The 21,428-nt window shown below is 39.1% G+C and overlaps 1 protein-coding gene across 1 annotated transcript in view; it reads right to left on the bottom strand.

Moving 5' to 3' along the window:
* Positions 1-21,428, bottom strand: part of Map3k2 (mitogen-activated protein kinase kinase kinase 2) — a 67,495-nt gene that overhangs the window by 33,172 nt on the left and 12,895 nt on the right. The window contains exon 2 of the mRNA XM_051163698.1: positions 1,718-1,786. Coding sequence (XP_051019655.1) covers positions 1,718-1,721 — 4 coding nt within the window. The 5' untranslated portion in view covers positions 1,722-1,786. The remainder of the gene's footprint in view (positions 1-1,717; positions 1,787-21,428) is intronic.

The raw sequence follows: 21,428 nt of genomic DNA, 5'->3' as shown, positions 1-21,428 counted from the left end.
TGTAGGAACCAGACACAGATGTGGTGCATAGACAAACATGCAGACAACACACACACACACACACACACACACACACACACACACTTAAAAGTAAAAATATAAGAAAAACTCAATTCTTTAGAAAACAGCATCCAGAAAACTAAAACAAGGACTATAAACCATAAACTTTTAGTGTCTTCCAAATAGATTTCCTTTAAAATCATAAAAATGTACTGCTCGGTAATGCCAATCACAAAGTCTCTGGAAGACTTCGAAATAACTGTCTGCTAGTAAATCAATCTAGTAATGATTATTAATAACTGATAAATAAGTCAAAGGTCTTTACAACCAACATTTTGAAATGTAGCCATTTTATTGGGCAATAAGTTATATTCCTGAAGTAATAATAACAAAAAAATGTTTGATAAAGGAAATCATTAAAAATAATCTAGTGCTAGGTGTGGTGGTGCATGCCTTTAATCCCAGCACTAAGGGAGGCAGAGGCAAGCAGATCGCTGTGAGTTCAAGGCCAGCCTGGTCTACAAAGTGAGTCCAGGACAGCCAAGGCTAACACAGGTAGACCCTGTCTCGAAAATGCCAAACAAAAAACAAAACCAAACCTAGTAATTCAATATTTCCAATAGTAGTTTAACTATATAAATAGCTAATTGATTTTTAATATTCAATGTACTCTATATGTTAAAGTATTTGTATACCAATAATTAAGGTAAAGATTATAATGCTTTCATTAATGAATTCAAAGTTGGGACTGTGCACACTTTGTGCTTATGTAGAGGTCAGAGGTCAACTTGGAGGAGATGGTTCTCTCCTTTCCCCATAAGAGTCCAGAGAATCAAATTCAGTTGTCAGGCTTGGTTAAGATTTTTGTTTTAATGTATGTACATATGTGTGTACCTGCCTGAGTTTGTGTGTGCCACATGTGTGAGGGTTACTATGGAACTCAGAAGGTTTTGGACCACCTCAAACTGAAGATACAGGTGGCTGTGAACTGCCTGATGTGATGCTGGGAACTGAACCTGGATCCTCTACAAGAGCAGTAAGCACTCTTAACTCTTGAGCCATCTTTGCAGCCCCTAGAGAGAAAATATTATAGCCTTCTTAAAAATCATCCTTTATAAAATAATATTGTCAAGGTGTTAGCTTAGTCAGACAGTAACTAACTCAATTACACTGTGGTCACAACAGTACGCCACAAAAACGACCACACTAGACTGTCCATTGATGATAAAAATAAATAGTCTCAATCTGAGGAAACTCAAACTGGTCCAACAGTGCCAAGAATATTGTGAAAGAAATGGTCTCTGCTCATCAGTGACTTGCTGGTTTACTCGAGTGTAAGATTTGATGTTCCCCATACCACCTGACTTTCTAAACAAATCACAAAACATGTGAGTGCTTACTTTATCATCTGCCTGTGCCCTGCAGCACACAGTCATCCCAACACTGGAACAACATAAATGGCACTTCAACTCAGAACCGCCTTGTTTAGTGTTGGCTTTGATGGTACATGTGGCTGAACCCCCACCTCACAGATGCTTAATTCTCAAGCATTCTACTGCTCCCAAAACCTTAGAGTCCACTAAGTGAAATGTCAGATAAATCTCCAAGAGCACACATGATATCAATCCACTGTATCATTAAATTCTATATAAAAGAATATTTTCCTTCATCCTAGTTTTTAATTATAACTTTAAAAAAGGCTTTAGCTTGAACTTACCCATTATGGCGACCAGCTCAATAATTTGGGAATTAGGAAAATGGTTCTCCCACCAGCATTCTTTATTGCCTTAAAAGGTAAAAAGACAAACACATTAATTCAAATCCCTTTAAGCATAGTTAGAATACCAACATCAGCTGTTTCTTTGTTTTGTTTTAGTTGTTTTTATTCATTCCTGATCATTCATTCCTAGTTGTATATATTAACTAATATTATGGAAAACAATTCTACTACCAATAGCATAAAAAGAAAGGTTCTTAGGAATATACTTAATAAATTCAAAGCTTGTATAGTAAAAGCTACAAAACATTGCCGAATGAAATTACATTTAAAGGCCAGACATGGTGGTGCACGCCTATAATCCCAGCACTCAAGAGGCAAAGGCAGGCGGATCACTGTGAGTTCGATGCCAGCCTGGTCTACAAAGCAAATCCAGGACAACCAAGGCTACACAGAGAAACCGTGTCTTGAAAAATAGAGCGGGGGGAGAAATTACACTTAAAGTCAGGTGTGGTAATGCACGCCTTTAATCTGAGCATTAGGAAACCTAGGCAGGCAGATCTCTGATTTCAAGGCCAGCCTGGCTTATAGAGTGAGTTCCAGGACAGCCAGGGCTACATAATGAGACTCTGTCTCAAAAAAAGCAAAAAGAAAGAAAAAGGAAAAAGTCATCTATAGATTTGATGCAATCTGTATCAAAATTCTAATGATCTTTTTTGAAAAGCCAATCCTCAAATTCATATGGCACTTCCAACGGGCCACAAGAACTAAACAATTTAATAAGAAAAGCTGGGGCACTCTTACATTTGCTATCCTTAAAGGTTATTACTGTACCAAAATGAGTGTAGAACTGGCACAGGACAGATATTGGTGAAGAAAAACTGAGTCCAAAAATAAACCAACACCGAGGAGTCAACTGAGCTTTGATATAGGTGTCCTACAGTTCAATGTACAAGCTGATCTGCTATAATCTTACAAGTGAGCATGTGTAGCCTCAGATAAGGCTGTTTTCTTAAGTGTCATACTGTACCATAATCACAAGTCGTTAACATCATGCCACATCATAATAAGCAATTTAAAAAACTATATGGCACTTCATTAAATTTTTTAAAAGTTGTACAGCAATGGACACAGATAATTAAAATAGAATAGAAGAAAATACAAATTATTTATCTGATAAAGGTCTACTGTCTAGAATATATAAAAACACTAGTATACATAGCTCAACAATAAAACCATTCAGTTATAGGATGGGTAAAGGGTTTCACTAGAGACATTTTTCCAAGGAGGATACACAAGGGCAGAAGCACTTAGGATAATGCTCAGGGTTCATCAGCGGGATGTAGACCAACATCATAGTGCCAGACCACTTCACTTCAGTGGGATAGATGTGAGCAAAAAGGACACTGGCAAGTGGTGCTGAGAATGTGGAGTGGGAAACCACCATTTCCCTTCTTGCACATATATACAAAAAAAACTTGAAAACAGAACCACACAAAAGCCTATAAATTTGGTTAGGGAGAAGCAGTTCAGTCTATAAAGTGCTTGTCACACTAGCAGGAGAACCTGAACTCAATCCCAAGAACTCACATGAGAAGCACTTGTAAGCCTGCTGCTAAGGAGGCAGAGGCGGCAGCTATCTGGAGCCTGCTGCCACCCAGCCTAGCCTAATCTAAGAGACCCAGGTCCAAGAGAGGCACTGTCTCAGAAGAAAGAAATTGGGCCTGAGGGGTGGAAGGAAAAGAAACAAAGAGCAAAGTGCACAGCTGCTGAGGAAGAACACCCAAGGCTACTCTCTACACACATGTGCATACGACACACATGCTCACATTAACACATATACACATAATTTTTAAAAATATTATATGGGACCTGAGGAGATGGCCAGATTCACAAAATGCTTGCTTGCCATAGAAGCATGAAGGAACCTGAGTTCAGACCTCCATTACCCACACAAAAGCAAGGCACTACAGCAGAGATTCTCAACCTACGGGTCATGACCCCTTTGGGGATCAAATGACCTTTTCACAGGAGTTGCATATCAGATATTTATATTACAATTGATAACAGTAACAAAATTACAGTTATGAAGTAATTTTATAGTTTGGGAGTCACATCAACATGAAGACCTGTGTTGAAGAAAGGTTGAGAACCACTCCTCTACAGCATTACTAGGAAGAGAAAACAGGCAGGCAGACCCTGGGGCTCCCTGGCCAGCTAGCCAATCCAGACAATCAGTGAAATTCAAACTTAGTGAGACCATTAGTCTCAAAGGATAAGATGGAGAGTGATAGATGAAGACAACTAATGTCAACACACGCACACGCACGCAAATACGCACGCAAACACACCGACACACTTCGAAGAGACAAAGCTTGAAAGTTGATTTTTAGGAGATTAACCACAATAATAAAATTTTATCACAAAGACTAGACGTCATAGGCAGTGAGGTGACATATTAAGTGACAAAAATAAAGCAAACATGAGTTTCCAGCAAGAATTATATAGATAGCAAGAGTACCCTTCAAACAATATACAAAAGACATTATATCCAGCATATACTACACCCACAGAACAACATTCATGCTATGTTCTGACTCTCAGTGACTCAATCTATAAACAAATAATAAACGGGAAAATCTCTAAGCATTTAAAAACAAAACAGACTGGGAGGTTGTGGCTCACATCTTTACTCCCAGCACTCAGGAGGCAGAGAAAGGCCAATTTCTGTGAGTCTGAGGCCAGCCTGTTCTACAGAGAAGTTCCAAGACAGCCAGTGCTATAGAGAGAAACCTTGTCTCAAGAAAACAAATAAAAAACCAAAAAAGCAAACAAAAATTAAATATATATATATATACATGTAAAAATTAGCAGTTTACATTTTATATGTAATGCAGAGCTAAAACAGAAAGTCTCAAAAATTAAAATATGAAGACATGAATGGAAACACAACATACAAAAGTATAAAAATACAAAGAAAGTGGCACTAAGAAAAAAAAATACCATGCTGCCCTGCTTCCCCACAACAGATGCATCAACTAGAGGCCCTGGACTCTTGAAATTAATGAAAGGGTGAGTCAAAAATAGCCTTGTTTTATAGGCCTGGGAATGGAGGTATTATGAGATGGTGGGTCTTAATGTGTACATTAGAAAAAAAAAGAGACAAATATAGAAGATACTTGTATTTCACAGTTAGGAAAGCCAAGTACATAAATATTCATGGCAACATGTGAAAGGACACAAGAGGGCTCATGAGGTGGCTCAGCAGGTAAAAGCATCTGACACACCAGCCTGACACCTGTGTTTAACCCCAGAACCCACAGTGGAAGAAGGTGCATGCCCACACACGAATACACACTCACAACATGCATGCACACACATGCACTAATAAATTGCTTTTTAAAAAGAGTACCAGAACTTTTAGAATGGGCTTCCATTAGCAAAGTCTGAGACAATTCAAGTGTTGGGATAATAATGAAGTATAGCTCACTAGAAAAGTAAAACGTAAGCAATCAACAAGTAACTTGAAGAAGATGAAGCCTTTTCTTATATCAGAATTAATATCAAGTAAAAAAAACCACCTAAACTAAATATAATAAAATTAGTTCTTCTTGCTGTAGGTAATTTATTGTATATATGTATAATAATATAAATGTACATGTAAAATATATTTAATTAAAAAATAATAAAATTAAAATGACACCAGTTGAAGCCTGGCTCAGTGAGTGACACATGCCTGTGATCCCAGAGGCAGAAGCAGGCGGAGCTCTGTGAGTTCCAGGACAGCCTGTTCTAAAAAGCAAGCTCAGGACAGCCCAGGCTACACAGGGAAACCCTGTCTCGAAAAACCAAAAAAACAAAACAAAACAAAAAAAAACAAAAAAAACAGACACCAGTTGGCAATTATCAATAGTAATACTTCAGTAACAATATTATTCAGTGCTCTTCTTCTCCAAAGCAAAGGTCAAAGCAGGAATGGTGGTATACACCTGTAATCCTAATATTTAGGAAGTGGTAACAGGAAAAGTCAAGAGTTCAAGCCCAGCCTGTGCTATCTGGAATAATAAATAAAATCTAAACTGTTTAAAAAGGAAAGACTTTAAAACAGAATCTCCATTTCACCAAAAACTACCTATTTTTTCCAATCACATAAAATTAAAATTTCATAATATCCTTGATTCTCTCACCTAACATTCCTGTCAGCTTTTCCTTAAACATATGTGTTTCTACCACCATCACTGGATTCCATTCCACATGTGACTTGCCTACAGAGTTTCTACGTAGCTAGTCTGTTTTCACTTATATGTCATCATATAATTCATTTTCTAAATAGCAATAAAAGCATCGTTTTAAGGATTAAAAAAGCCAGGTGCAGTGTTAATCCCAGTACATGGAGGGTAGAAGCAGGACGATCTCTGTGAGTTCAAGTACAAAGCCTACATGGCATGTTCCAGGCCAATGAAACCTTGTCTTAAAAAATTATATTAATTTTTAATAAATTAATACAAAATTAAATCAGAATTTTAATGTTCTTTCTCTGCTTAGACGCTATTAGTGGTTTTCCATCACAATTTGAATACACTCAGAAGTCCTTGACAGGATATAATCGTATCTTTCTCTAACTCTTGACTATGTTCTCTTACAATAAAGGTTATTATAAAAATAAATAAGTTTTTAAAAAGCACTACTACTAGCACCACTACCACCAAAATCAGCGCTGTGTAATATAGACCCACCCACTTACAAAGAAGGCTGCTCAGCTTCTGCTCCCTGTCACCTGCATGGCCACCTCCTTTACACCTCTGGACAGGCTGTATGACTAGGCTACAGCCTTCAGTGGGCACACACGCTCCTTTCTGTGGTGGTCTTAGTCACACAGAGTTTCTAAAAGGCAGCAGAGAGTACTGCTAGGCACGGCATGACCTCCATGCAGACAGGTGACCTCCATGCAGACAGGTGAGCTGTAGAACTCATTGCTACTCCTAGCAGCCCCCAGGAGAGTGGGTAACCTGGACACAAACATTTCACACGAGCTCAGGCCTGGACGGAGTAAACCTCAGTGCACCTCCTCTGTAATACTTCAGTGCTGCTAAAGAATCATTGCTTCCTGTTAGGAGGTTTCTTTCACTTCCCATTCTTCCAGCTCCATGCTCCAGGCACTGAGAATTTAAGTAGAATGCACTAACTGAAGTAGATCTCAGGAGTGGGTTTTGGTTTTTCTGCATCATTTCTGCATTTGATTTAAATGTCTTCCTTCATAACCCTATTGGGTGTTTTTTGTTTTTGTTTCTGTTAAACTAAATTAACATGGCTTGAATGAACTGCCCTGCTCCTGAGGAAGTCATATATAAAAACACAGGATTCCTGACACACAACCCAACCAATATGACCATAAACAAACTTAGAGAGGAATTTAAGTATGCTGTTGGCCTGGCCTGGTGCTACAAGCCTTTAATCCCAGAGGCAGGCAGATCTCTATGAGCTTGAGCCAGCCTAGTCTACACAACAAACCAAACAACAAGCCGGGCGTGGTGGCACACGCCTTTAATCCCAGCACTTGGGAGGCAGAGGCACGCAGATCGCTGTGAGTTTGAGGCCAGCCTGGTCTACAAAGAGAGTCCAGGACAGACAAGGCTACACAGAGAAACCCTGTCTCAAAAAAAAAAAAAAAAAAAAGGAAAAACCAAACAACAAATATATATTTGGTATTCTCCACCATAGAAAGAGTATGTAAAGCAACTTAGAACATCTCTCTTGTGGAGAAAGAAAGCGATCGTGTTCTTGGTTGGCCTTTGATGACATAGTGCACTACCATCCAACCAGATAATCTGGATGCTGTAGTGCTGCCCACTATGTTGCAGGCCTTGCGAGAGCTTCGCTGCGTTTTGCCCTAGCATTCATTGACAGTGGCATGAACTATGAAGATGCAAGTATAATTCATAAGTATAATTCAGATTAAAAGCAGTGTGAAGTTTTTAACAGCAAACAACTTCTGTATCTGGAGAAACACTGACCTAAAATGTGGCTCTGCTTCAAAGATTCTAATGGTCATACAAACAACTATTGTTTCAATAAACCTGGGTGTCAGGTGCCACTGCCTGAAGTGGAACTTCAGATAGGATCTCACTTGTTATATCTAATTAGCCAGTGAACACATAAGCCTGGTGAATACATCTATTGAAGCTTTCACAGGAATGGTGACGTCCAGTTTTAACAGCCACAAGCTTGACAGCATTGCGACTTCTATGTTTAGGTTACGACCCACCTATATGAACACTCAGCCAAAGTAGTTCTGCTGCTCTGCTGTTCAACATTTTAAATGTGCTTCAGCTGATTTTTCCTGAAGCCATATTGTACTGCATTCTGTCGTTAAGTACTATTGTGCTAGACTCTTACCAATACATATGGACTTTAAAGACATTAGGGACCAAAATACCAGCAGAGAACATGTATATTTTTAGCATCATACAGAGCTAAAGCTCCAGAAACTGAGAGCACCCTAGAGCTTCTGTGGCTTATTCCTTCGGTCACTTCAAACACGGCAGGGCTTCTTTTTGTTACCACTCTGTGTTTACATCTCCTGCACTCATAAACATACACATCAGGTTTTTCAGCATTGATAATGCTTTTTTTTTTACCAAGTCTTGTGCTGATTATTTAATGACTGTTTGTTTCTATGTCATATTCTGTGCTGTTATGTAAAACCTCCATTCTGAAATTTTACTTTGTTACAGAAGCACATATCATATAGAATATCCAAATATTTCAAAGGTAAAAATGAATTGTAGCAAAATTATTTATTTTATTTTTTAAGATTTTAATTACATCATTTCTCTCTTCTCTTTCCTCTCTCTAAACCTCTATCTATACATACACACACATACACACACACACACACATTTTCAAATCATGTCTTTTTAAAATAGTTTGGTGTGTGTGTGTGTGTGTGTGTGTGTGTGTGTGTGTGTATTCCGATGAACAACCTGCTCAGTCTGTGTGTTACTTGAATGACTGTTTGGTACTGGACAGCCTTTGGGAGTCAGACTGACCCAAGACTTTCTCAGAGGCCCTGATGAAAAGACAAAGGGAATGGTTAGCTCTGAATCCTTGTCCAGGAATGGATTTGGCAAGGTCAGTGTCGGGCTGGAGCCAGTGCCTCAAAGGAGTCAAGGCTGTAATTTCTGGGGACCTGCCTCTTCCCACTGGGCTTTGGTTATCAGTCCTAAGGTCATTTTCCCCCTGCAAACAGTAAGAAGATGTTATACTTCTTAATAACCTTCCTTGGTATAGGACATAGCTTATGCATGACCTTCCACCTCAGCTTTGTTATCTTCTTCTTTATCGTCTCTTCTCCTGGCCATCCCAATTAGGACTCTGTTATTAATGAACAACTGCTGGTCCTGGTCAATGACTGCTGCAGCCTTCCCTGGGTAAGACTATTTCTTCTACTCTCAGCATTCCTTAGTTGCCTGTAGTTCTTTGTGTAAAGTTAAGGCCTTGTAACTCCCTCCCTAAACATGCTAGCATATCTATTGGTGTTGTGCTTGGGCAGTTATGTTGGTGAAACTTTTAATGTGTAGCTTCTGGCATTTCTAGGAGACATGATCTCAAAGTAAATTCCCTGTTCCTCAGCCCCCTCTTCCATTGTGCAATGTTCCAAGCCTTAGGTACAGGAGTTGTTTTGTAGGTGTCCCCATTGGCACTGGGACTCCACAACTCTGCGTGCTGATTGGCTGTGGCGTTCTATAAGAATATCTCCATTTGTTGAAAAGAGAAGTTTCCTTGATGAGGAGTGAGGACTACATTTATGCATAGATATAAAGACAAATGTTTAGAATGTAGTTAGGGATTCTGCTAGTTTAGCAGTGGCAGTTTAGGTTCTTCTCCAAGATCTATAGGTTCATTGGCCCTGAGTAGTTGGCTAGATTTCCAGTATCAGACATGAGTTGCCTCTTGTTGAGTTGGTCTTTAGTCCAAATAGAGAGTGGTTGGTTACCACCAAGATATATACACTACTACTGCTTCCTTAGGGTTATCAAATCATGCTAGTCATTGCTATGAATCATAGACATCTGCAGCTATACAACTCTTAATCAAAACTGTGAAATTCTTGTAAATGTTTCCATACTAGCAAAAGTTGTTTTCCAATTTATGTTTGAATTATAATATTCCTCTTCTTTCCCCACCAAGGGGGTGCGGGGGAAGAAAGGAGGAGAAGAGAAGAGAAGAATGAAAGGGAGTTCTACAAATGAACTGCGTAGACATCTAATAGCTTTCTAACTCAGTAACTGGATACTTGATAATTTGTCTTATTGTATAATCAATAAAATGTGGTTTGTATGGTTATAATTCTATGGAAGAAATAACTTGTCAGTATTCACCAGCTTTGACATAAAAACAACAATGAAATGCTGTTTAAATATTAGTAGCAAAAAATAAACCATCCATTGGCACTTAAACAGGGTTGCCCCAGGATCCACATCTCACCCCAGTCTGCCTCAGAATCTGTTCCTGCGGTGCTCTGACACGTGCAAGCCATCTGAAGTTTCACTGTACCTACTGCTCTTTTCATCCTATCAGACTTCTTGGAGAAGCAACATCCTTTCTTATGATAACAACCACTACCAACTACCAGCTACCTGACAATCCCCAAATTCACCTCTAATGTCTAAACTCTGCCTCCTATTGCCTAAGTGTTTCCATGTCAGCCACCTGCAGAAGATGCCAAAAAGTGGATAATGATGTCTGAGTCTCCAAAGTCGTTATATGAAAAAGCAGGCCCTTTATCTGGTAATGTCTCAAACTTATTACACAAACACAATTCTAATCTCTGGTACAGCACTATGCTGAGAAGATGAGGCTCTGGGTCATCACGCCTTAATTTCATCTTTTATATAAGGATCTCCTTACAAGACTGTCAGATACCAGAATGGAAAACCTCATGATTGCAGGACACTGAAGAAAGTACTCAGAAGCATTTGGGGAAATTTCTGCACAAAAACAAATGTTGTTTTGGCTCTACCTTACAATACTAAATTCTTGTATAGAACCAATATAAACAGACCCATAAGTGGCAGGCTGGCATAAACAGTACACAGTGTCGTAAATTCTATTGCTATAACTATATTCAAGGAAATAAAAGAGAGATGTTAAGTGGCTTAGAATTTTTTTTTAATGATTTGGGTTTTGTTTTATCTGTTATAATTTATTTTGTCATCCTGGGGATTGAACCTAGAACCTTGCAAATGCTATCATCTACTCAGCTACTCAGCTACTTCACCCATGCTGCCTGTGGTGGTCTGAGGAGAAATGGCCCATATAGACTCACATGTTTGAATGCTTGGCCATAGAAGTGGCACTATTAGAAGGTGTGGCCTTGTTGAAGGAAGTGTGTCACTCTGCAGCAGGCTTTGAAGTCTCATATGTTCAAGCTACAGCCAGTGTGGCACACAGTCTCTTCCTGCTGCCTGCAGATCAGGATGTAGAACCCTCAGCTCCCTCTCCAGCGCCATGTCTGCCTGCACGCTGCCATGCTTCCCGCCATGATGGTCATGGGCTCATCCTATGAAACTGTAAACAAGCCCCCAATTAATGCTTTTTTTTATTAAGTTTGCATGGTTATGGTGTCTCCTCACAGCAATAGAGAAGTAACCAAGACAAATGCTCAGCCTCAACATGGCAGCTCATAACTGTATATTTGAAACCCTCTCTGACTACTTAGCAGGTACCAGGCATGTTTGTGGTGCACAAACATACAGATATAAAACACTCATTCACATAAAATAAATAAATAGATAGATAGATATATAGATAGATAGATCGATAGATAAATCTAACATTTAAAAAACATCTACCATGTGAACACAAAGAAACGAAGCACACAGACTTTTTCCTATTTTAGACACCTATGTAAAAGAAAATTAACCTCTATCTCTCTGCTTCTGTGGTGGTCTGACTAGGAATAGACCCATTCATTGATTGATGTGTTTGAATGCTCCGCCCACAGAGAGTGGTACTATTAGGAGGTGTGGCCTTGGTGGAGGAAGTGGGTCACTGGAGGTGGGCTTTGAGGTCTCAGAAGCTCAAGTCTGGCCGGTGTGTCTGTCTTCCTTCTACTGACAGCAAATCAAGAACTCTCAGCTCCCTCTCCAGCGCCATGTCTGCCTGCACGCTGCCATGCTTCCCACCATGATGATACTGCACTAAACCTCTGAACTGTAAGCCAGCCCCAATTAAATGTTTTACTTTGTAAGAGTTGCCATGGTCATGGTATCTCTTTACAGCAACAGAAACCGGAACTAAGATGGCCTCCATCCCCAGGGAACTCAGAGCACCTACTGGCAGACCAAGCTTTCCACCTTCCTGTGAACCCTTTCAGCCCTCCCACCCCCCACACTTTTAGCCCATCCCCATTCCTTCCTGTCAGGTCCCAATACCCAGAAACAGCACCCAATACCTAGAAACATGTAGGTACATGGCAGGGACTCTGAAGCACTCTCTACCAGGCAACCCACAGCCACAGCCACCACACAATCCTAAGCTACAGAGGGGACAACAGAAACCAAGGAACAGAAAATCCACGCAATAAAGACAAGACGAGATATCAACACCTAGAATCCCATTCATCCAAAATCGAGATGTCACGACACCAGTGCAAAAACATAATCTTAACACCTAAGGCAATTATATCTCCACCAAAACTTCTCAATGGAGGCTCTAAAAGCTAGAAGGGTCTGGGCAGATGTCCTACAAACTCTAAGAGACCACAGATGCCAGCCCAGACTACTACACCCAGCAAAACTTTCTATAACAATAGAGAAAGACACTCCACAATAAAACCAAATGTAAGCAGATCTATCTATCTGCAAATCGAGCCCTACAGAAGTCTCTAGAAGAATAACTTCAACAAGAAGAAGCTAATTACACTAAACAAACAAACAAGGAATAAACTATCTCAAAACAGCTAATCAAAGGAAGGGGAGAAAAAAACCCACACCACCACAACAAACACTGCTGCTCACTGATAATTCTCAACATCAATAGTGGTCTTAAAATTCCCCAATAAAAAGACACAGACTAAAAAAAAAAAAAAAAAAGACACAAACAGATTGGATATGAAAACAGGACTCATCCTTCTGCTGCATCCAAGAAGCATACCTAACAACAAGGATAGAAATCACCTCAGAGCAAAAGGATTGGAAAAAAAATATATGCCAAGCAAATGGACCTAAGACGGAAGCCAGTGTGGCCATTTTAACATCTGACAAATCAAACTTCAAACGAAAACTCATCAGAAAAAATAGGGAGGGCCACTACCTACTCAGAGGGGAAAAAAATCCAACAAGATATTACAGTTCACAAGAACACCCAAGTTCATAAAAGAAACACTACTACAGCTTAAATCACATAAACAACTCTCACACAGTGAGAGTGGGTGACTTCAATAACCCACTCTCCCCAACACAGGTTATCCAGACAAAAGCTAAACAGAAAACGCTGGAGCTAACTGACGTCATAAGCCAAATGGACATAACAGGTATTTACAGAACACTACACACAAACACAAAAGAATATACTTTGTTTTCAGCAGTACATGGAACTTTCTCCAAAGCTGAACACATAGTTGGGCACAAAGCACGTCACAACAGTTACAAGAATTGAAACGACACTGTGCACCCTATCTGACCACCATGGATTAAAACTGGATATCAATAACAACAAACAAAAGAAAGTTTACAAACTCATGGAAACTGAACAACCCACTAGTGAATGAAAAACGTGTCAAGAAAAAAAACTAGCAAAGAAATGTAAAAGCTTTCTAAAATTAATGAAAATGAAAACACAACATATCCAAACTTATGAGGCAAAATGAAGATGATCATAAGAGGCAAGTTCATAACACTAAGTGCCTACAAAAAGGAGAGAAAGAGAGAAAGGAGAGAAAGAGAGAGAGAGAGAGAGAGAGAGAGAGAGAGAGAGAGAGAGAGAGAGAGAGAATATCATACTAGCAACTTAATAGCACACCTGAAAACTCTAGAGGAATGATAAAGAACTGACAGCCAAAAGGAGTAGAAGGCTATAAATAATCAAACTCAAGGCTGAAATCAATAAAAAGAAAGAAAAATACAAAGAACCAATGAAACTGGAATTGACTCTTTAAGGGAAAAAAAAAAAAGTAAGAAAACAAAGCCTTAGCCAAATTAACTCAAGGGAGACAGAGAGAAGATCCAAATTGGAAATTAGACATATAAGGGGAACATAACAACAGACCCCAGGGAAATCCAGAGAGCCATAAAGACATACTTAAAAACCTGTGCTCCTAGCCAGGTGTGGTGGCAAATGTCTGTAATCCCACCACTTGGGAGGCAGAGGCAGATGGATCTCTGTGAGTTCGAAGCCAGCCTGGTCTACAAAGTGAGTCCAGGACAGACAAGGCTACACAGAGAAACCCTGTCACAAAAAACAAACCAACAGCTGGGCAGTGGTGGCCCACGCCTTCAATCCCAGCACTCGGGAGGCAGAGGCAGGTGGATCCCTGTGAGTTCGAGGCCAGCCTGGTCTACAATGCAAGTCCAGGACAGCCAAGGCTACACAGAAAAACCCTGTCTTGAAAAAAACAAAAAACAAACAAACAGTAACAAAACAAAACAAAAAAACAAAAACAAAAAACCTGTACTCCACCAAATTGAAAAGTCTAAAAGAAATAGATAATTTCTCAATATATAATACCTACCAGAGTTTAGTCAAAATCAGAGAAGCAATCTAAGCAGACCAATAATCCTTAATGAAATAGAAGCAGTAATTAAAAGTCTCCCAACCATAATGCCCAGAGCCAGACAGATTTAGAGCAGAATTTTACCAGACTTTCAAAGAAGACTTAACCTCCCACCAAATACTCAAATTATTCAACAAAATAGAAACTGAATTCTTGCAATTCTTTTTACAAAGCCACAGTTACTCTTATACCTAAACCACATAAAGACCCTTATAAACATAGGCGCAAAAAAAAAAAAAAAAAAAAAAAGCAAAAAACAAAAAAAAAAAAAAACTCAATAAAATACTTGCAAACCAAACACAAGGACACATCAAAAAGATCATCCACTGGGCTGGAGAGATGGCTCAGAGGTTAAGAGCACTGCCTGCTCTTCCAAAGGTCCTGAGTTCAATACCAAGCACCCACATGGTGGCTCACAACCATCTGTAATGAGATCTGGTTCCCTCTTCTGGCCTGCAGACAAAACAGTGTATACATAATAAATAAATAAATCTTAAAAATTCATCTACTATGATTAAGTATACTTCATCCCAGAGATGATTCAAGATAATATATATCAAACATAACCTTCCATATAAACAGACTGATAAAGACAAAAATCACATGATCATCTTGTTAGATGTAGAGAAGACCTTTGATAAAAATCCAACACCCCTTCATGATAAAAAGGAATACACGGAACATATCTCAACATAATAAGTGACTGACAGCAAGTTCATAATCAACATCAACGTAAATGGAGAGAAACTCAAAACAATTCCATTAAACAAGACAAGGTTGTTCACTCCCTCTATACTTATTCAAAATTGTACGAGAAGTCTTAACTGAGCAGTAAGACAACTGAAGGAGATCAAGGAAATATAAATTGGAAGGGAAGAAGTCAAAGTATCTTTATTTGCACATGATACAACTGTATACATAAGTGACACTAGAAACTCCACCATGAAACTCCTGCAGCTGATAAACACTTCAGCGAAGTTGCAGGATACAGAATGAAAACACACAAATCAGTAGCCTTGCTATACATGAGTAGTCTCAACCTTCCTAATATTTCTAACTTTAACTCAGTTCCCGGTGTTGTGGTGACCCCCAATCATAAAATTATTTCCATTGCTACTTCTTAACAATAATTTTCTTACTGTAATGTAAACATCTGACATTCAGGTTGGTCTCAAGCCACCCGTGTGAAAGGGTTGTTCTACTCCCCTGGGGGTCATGACCTACAGGCTGAGAACCACTGCTATATACAAATGTCAAACAGACTGAGCCTCAAAAAAACATAAAGTATCTTGGGATAACTCTAGCCAAACAACTGAAAGACCTGAATGACAAAAACTTTAAGACATTGGACGAAGAAATTGAAGATATCAGAACATGGAAATATCTCCCAGGCTCATGAATCAGTATGATTAATATAGTAAAAATGGCCATCTTACCAAAAGCAATTTACAGATTCAATGCAATTCCCATGAAAGTTCCAACATAATTTTTCACAGATCCTATAAGGAAAATTTTCAGCTTCATACTGAAACACAAAATACTCAGGATAGCTAAAATCAATCCTGAAAAATAAAAGAGCTGCTAGATGTATAACTCTCTGATCTCAAACTGTACTACAAAAGTAATTTTTTAAAAAGCCTAGTATTGGCATGAAAATATACAAGTGGATCAATGGAATTGAAGACCCAGACATATGTACACACACCTACAAACTCCTGGTTTTTGGTTTTTGATTTTTTTTTTTTTTTAAATAAGAAGCCAGAAATACACAGTGGAAAAAAGTATTTTCAAGAAATAGTGCTGGTCTTACTGGATGGTTACATACAGAAGAATGCAAACAGATCCAAACGTACTACCCTACACAAAACTCCAAATGGATCAAGGACCAAATGGATCACTGGCCTCATAAGGCAAAATACATAAAACCAGATACACTTAACCTAATAGAAGAAGTGGCCAATAGTCTTGAACTCATTGGCACAGGAAAGGACTTTCTTAACAGAACACCAATAGCACACATTAACAATTAATAAATGGGAACTCATTAAACTGAAAGCCTCTGTGTGGAAATGGACATTTTTCATACATTTAGAAAAAGTGGCAGGCTACAAGATGGGAAAATATTTTTACCAACTACACATCCAGTAGAGGGCTAATATCTAAAGTAGATAAAGAACCCGAAACACTGAACATCAAGAAAATGAATAACCCAATTTAGAAGTGGGGTACAGCTCTAAACAGAGGATTATCAAAAGATGAAACACAAATGACTGAGAAGCACTTGAAATTTTCAACATCCTTAGTCAGCAGGGGAACGTAAGCCAAGAACTACTTTGAGATTTCACTTTACACCAACCAGAACAATCAAGATCAGTCAAAACAGCTCATACAGCTGAGGTTGTGGAGTAAGAGGAACACTCAACCAATTGCTGTAGCGGTGCAAACCTGAACATCCACTATGGAAGTCAGTGTGGCAGTTCCTCAGGAAGCTGGGCATAGGGGTGCCTCAAGATCCAGCTGTACCACTCTTGGACAAATGCCCAAAGGAAGCGTCATCCTATTTCACAGATTATTGCTCAACCATATGCATTGCTACTCTAATCATTTATAGCCAGAAATTAGAAACAGACTAGATATCCATTAACAGATGAATGGATTTTTTTTAATGTATTGTATTTACATAATGCTGCTAAAAGAAAAAAAAACCATGAAATATGCAGGTAAATAGAATGAGATTTTTTTAAAAAAAATCATCCTCAGTGAGGTAACCCCGACCCCAAAAGACAAATACAGTATGTATTCACTTATATATGGATGCTTGCTGTCCAGTCCTTAATGAGCAGGCTACAAACCATATAACCACAGTGGTTAGGTCTAGAACAAGAGATTATGATGGAAGGGAGGATCTTGAGGAAGGAGAAATAGAATATATAGTTATGGATCGATGGGGGGGACTGGAAAAAGGAGGTTTAAACTAAGAGGTGGCAGAGGCAGGTGGACCGCTGTGAATTCGAGGCCAGCCTGGACTACAAAACGAGTCCAGGACAGTCAAGGCTACACAGAGAAACCCTGTCTTGAAAAAACAAAAAACAACAACAACAAACAGTAGTAAGTATGCTAACAAAATTGTTAAGCAAAATCAAGTTGATATACTGCTATGGTTTGAATGTGTCTTTGAAAAAAACATATTGTTGAACTTTTCCCAAAAGGACAATATTAAAATATAAAGTCTTAGAGAGGTGTTTTTGCCAGGAGGGCTTGGCCTTCCTGCCTAGGTTATTGCTGAGAATAAAAGGGCTTGAGGCTATAAATTTGATCTATTGCTCTACCCATCCATAAAATGTATTCTACCATGTTATGATACAGTAAGCTCGTGATTCTGGATTTCTCAACCTGTAAGAAATACATCTCTGCTATCGTCTGTCTATCTGGGCATTGTGCCTGCATGTGTGTCTGCGAACCAAGTACACGTGTGCAAAGCACAAAGAGGCTAGAGAGGACGAAAAGAGACTTTACATCTCCTGAAACTGGAATCACAGCTCAGTCTCTGGAAGAGCAGACAGTGCTCTTTAATTAACCACTGGGCCAGCTCTCCTGTCCCCCATAAAAGTATTAAAGAAATAAACGGTAGCTTTTAACTTAGTATATAAACCACAAAAGAAATAATTCATAAATGGTTTACCAAATCTACTGCTCAATGTTTACTGACAGCTATTATAATAATGGCTCTCAGTGTCCCTCATATGGGAAATGGGGACAGGAACTGTATCTACTTCATGAATGTTGTAAGAATTAAAGGAAATATATTATGAAATATATAAAATACCAGACTATAATGCATACATAAAAAACTACGTTATTAATTTCAGCCTTTGAATCTAATCTTGTTCGGTATTCACGTACACACACTACTTTTTGCCTTCTGTTCACTTTTGGTTCAAACAGTATTTGATACATCTTTGGTGCACTGCCCTCAATAATCTCCCATATTTAAAAATGACAGAATAAAGCCAGGCATGATGACACACATCTTTAATCCTAGCACTTAGAAGGCAGAGGCAGGTGAATCTTTGCAAATTTAAACCAGTCTAGTATGCATATTGAGTTCCATGCCAGCCAGAGCTAATGAGAGTCTGTCTCAAAAGAAAAAAGGAAGAAGGAGGAAGAGGAGAAGAAACAAAAACACCAATAATAGGGCTGGGCATGGTGGCACACCCCTTTAATCCCAGCACTAGGGAGGCAGAGGCAGGCGGATCGCTGTGAGTTCGAGGCCAGCCTGGTCTACAAAGTGAGTCCAGGACAGCCAAGGCTACACAGAGAAACTGTCTTGGGGAAAGAAAACAAAACAAAAAAACCAAACAAACAAACAAACAAAGCGCCAATAATGCTGGGTAGTGGTGGGTCATGCCTTTAATCCCAGCACTCAGGAGTGAGAGGCAGGCACATCTCTGAATATGAGGTCAGCCTGGTCTACAAAGGAGTTCCAGGACAGCCTGTTTCAACCTTCTCCCAAAGAGGAAATGTCAACAACAATGAACTAACAAAATTTGAAATTTGAAAAAATCAAATTATATATATTTTTTAAATTCTAAAACTAATATCTTTTTTAAAATTCTAAAATCAGGCCAGCATGATAGCTTGGTAGTTAGAGGTGCTTGCCACCAACCCTGAACTCAATCCCTGGAATTCACATGGTGGAAGGAGAAAACCAATCCCCCACCAGCTATCCTCTGACATACATATACACAGACACACAAGCACACAGACACACAAGCATGCATGCACACACTGATAAAGCTATGCAGTGCACACAACACACATGCATACATAGACAACACAATAAAGTTAATTGTTTTAATTTTTAAAAATTCTAAAATCTTTCCAAAGTATAAAAGTAATATTTAGAGGGCCGATAAGATGGCTCAATAGTTAGAGGTGCTTGCCACAAGCCTTAAGGCCTCAGTTCAATGCCCAGAAGCAACATAAAGGTGGAAGGAGAGAACTAATTCCATAAAATTGTCCTGACCTCCACATGCACCATGGCATGTGATCTGAAAGACATGCCATACATATACACAATAGTAGTAACCTAAACAAATCCTTTTTAAAATAATATTTACACCAGGCAGTGATAGTGCATGCCCTTAATTCTAGCACTCAAGAGGCAGAAGCAAGCAAATATTTGAGTTCAAGGACAGCCTGGTCTATGAAGTGAGTTCTAGCAGCCAAGCCTACACAGAGAAGCCTTGTCTCAAAAAACCAAAATAATAACGCTAACAACAACAACACCTTAGCATTGACCTAATAAAACAATACCTGACCCAACCATGGAAATGGTTTATGATGAAAATACTCTTATCTTGCTAGTATGAGTTTAATACTTATTGCTGTTTTTTTAATGTATTTATGTTCATGTTTTGCATGTGCACTACATGAATGCCTGGTGCCCAGAGAGATCAGAAACCATTGGATCCTCTGACACTGGGGATACAGATGATTGTGAGCTACCACGTAGGTGCCAAGAACCAAACCTAGGTCCTCTAAAAAAAGCACTAAAGTGCTCTTAACCACTCCAGCTCCATTCTGCTCCTTATTATATAAATCAAAAGTCCCAAATAATACCAAAGGCTGTACTGTTTCATCAAAACTCAGAGGACTGTTACCAAAACTTCATTCTCCAACACAAACCTGTGACTAACATTCATTTATACATATGCAGAGAAACCATACACTCCAGTCTGCTACTGGTTGTTGCTGTTTATTTTTGTTAAATAAGGATAATTCTCATAACATCTATTGGTGTGCCATGGCATATTAAGATCAGGTATCTATAATAGATAAATCTATATTTGATCATATCTGTAAGTGACAATGGAAAAAGCATTACTACCTGGAAACATCAGGCAGTGTGTTAAGCGGTTCACCCACCATCATGTAAGACTACCAATTCTCAGAGACAGCGCTTGCTCTCTCTAATCCATGTTTGCATGTGTTCTCACAGAATAGACTGAAATATCCTCAAATATATGAACTTCATATTATATTCTTACCTCTACTCACTTCTTCTCATCTTTCTGTCTCTCCTTTCAAAACATACCCTATTTCTCTTTCTTACCATTACTACTGTAATTACTACTAGTAATAAAAGCTATGGTACTTACCATAGGTGTGTACCATGCTTGTAGGGTAAAAAGACCAAGCTCATTTCCAGGTTTTGAAAACCCACCAGTACCTGAGCTCAAACTCCCACCCATCCCTGAGTTCACCCCAAGCTTAGGACTTGAAATCCCACCAGTCCCTACCCTGGAACTCTCCACCTGACAAGAAACCTCATGTAAAGCCTGCCTCCCACTCAGTTCTCCATGGCTTCTTGCCTGAGCACAGGTAGCCACCCTCTTGTATCTTTCCCAATAAATCTCTTGTGTGAGGTCTGTTGTGCCGTGTGACTTTGTGCTATTCCTTGGCTCCAAACTGGCAAGATATCTTCCTCTTCAGAGCTGCAACACTTCTCCCCTCGGAGTTACAACACCTGTATTGAGGAAACCTTTCCCCTCAGAACTCTAACACAATGCTGACACTGCTAAATACTTTTCACAACAATCCCATAAAATAGATAAGAAACAGGTGTGGAAAGGTTAAGCAATTGGCCTTATCAGATTAGTATGGATATAAACTGAAAACTCCTACTTCACCATCCTCCACTGTAGAGTTTTTCACCCTCCCTCAACTGTTATAGTAGTTGTACTAGGCCAACTTGAATTCAAACTACATTTCCCAGAATCCCAGGCCAAAAGAGCTAACTACTCTCTAAACATAATTAAACAAAAATTGAGAGCTGTCAACAGATCCCACCATATCTCTGGTCTTCCTGTCTCACATATAGCTGTTCTCCCAAACCCAGGTCCACACTGACTGCTTGACAGAGCAAATGAAGAG

The sequence above is a fragment of the Acomys russatus genome, chromosome 20 (assembly GCF_903995435.1).
Source record: "Acomys russatus chromosome 20, mAcoRus1.1, whole genome shotgun sequence".
NCBI classification, from domain to species: domain Eukaryota; kingdom Metazoa; phylum Chordata; class Mammalia; order Rodentia; family Muridae; genus Acomys; species Acomys russatus.
The sequence above is the reverse complement of the archived record's forward strand: the minus strand, read 5'-3'. Positions and strand labels throughout refer to the sequence as shown.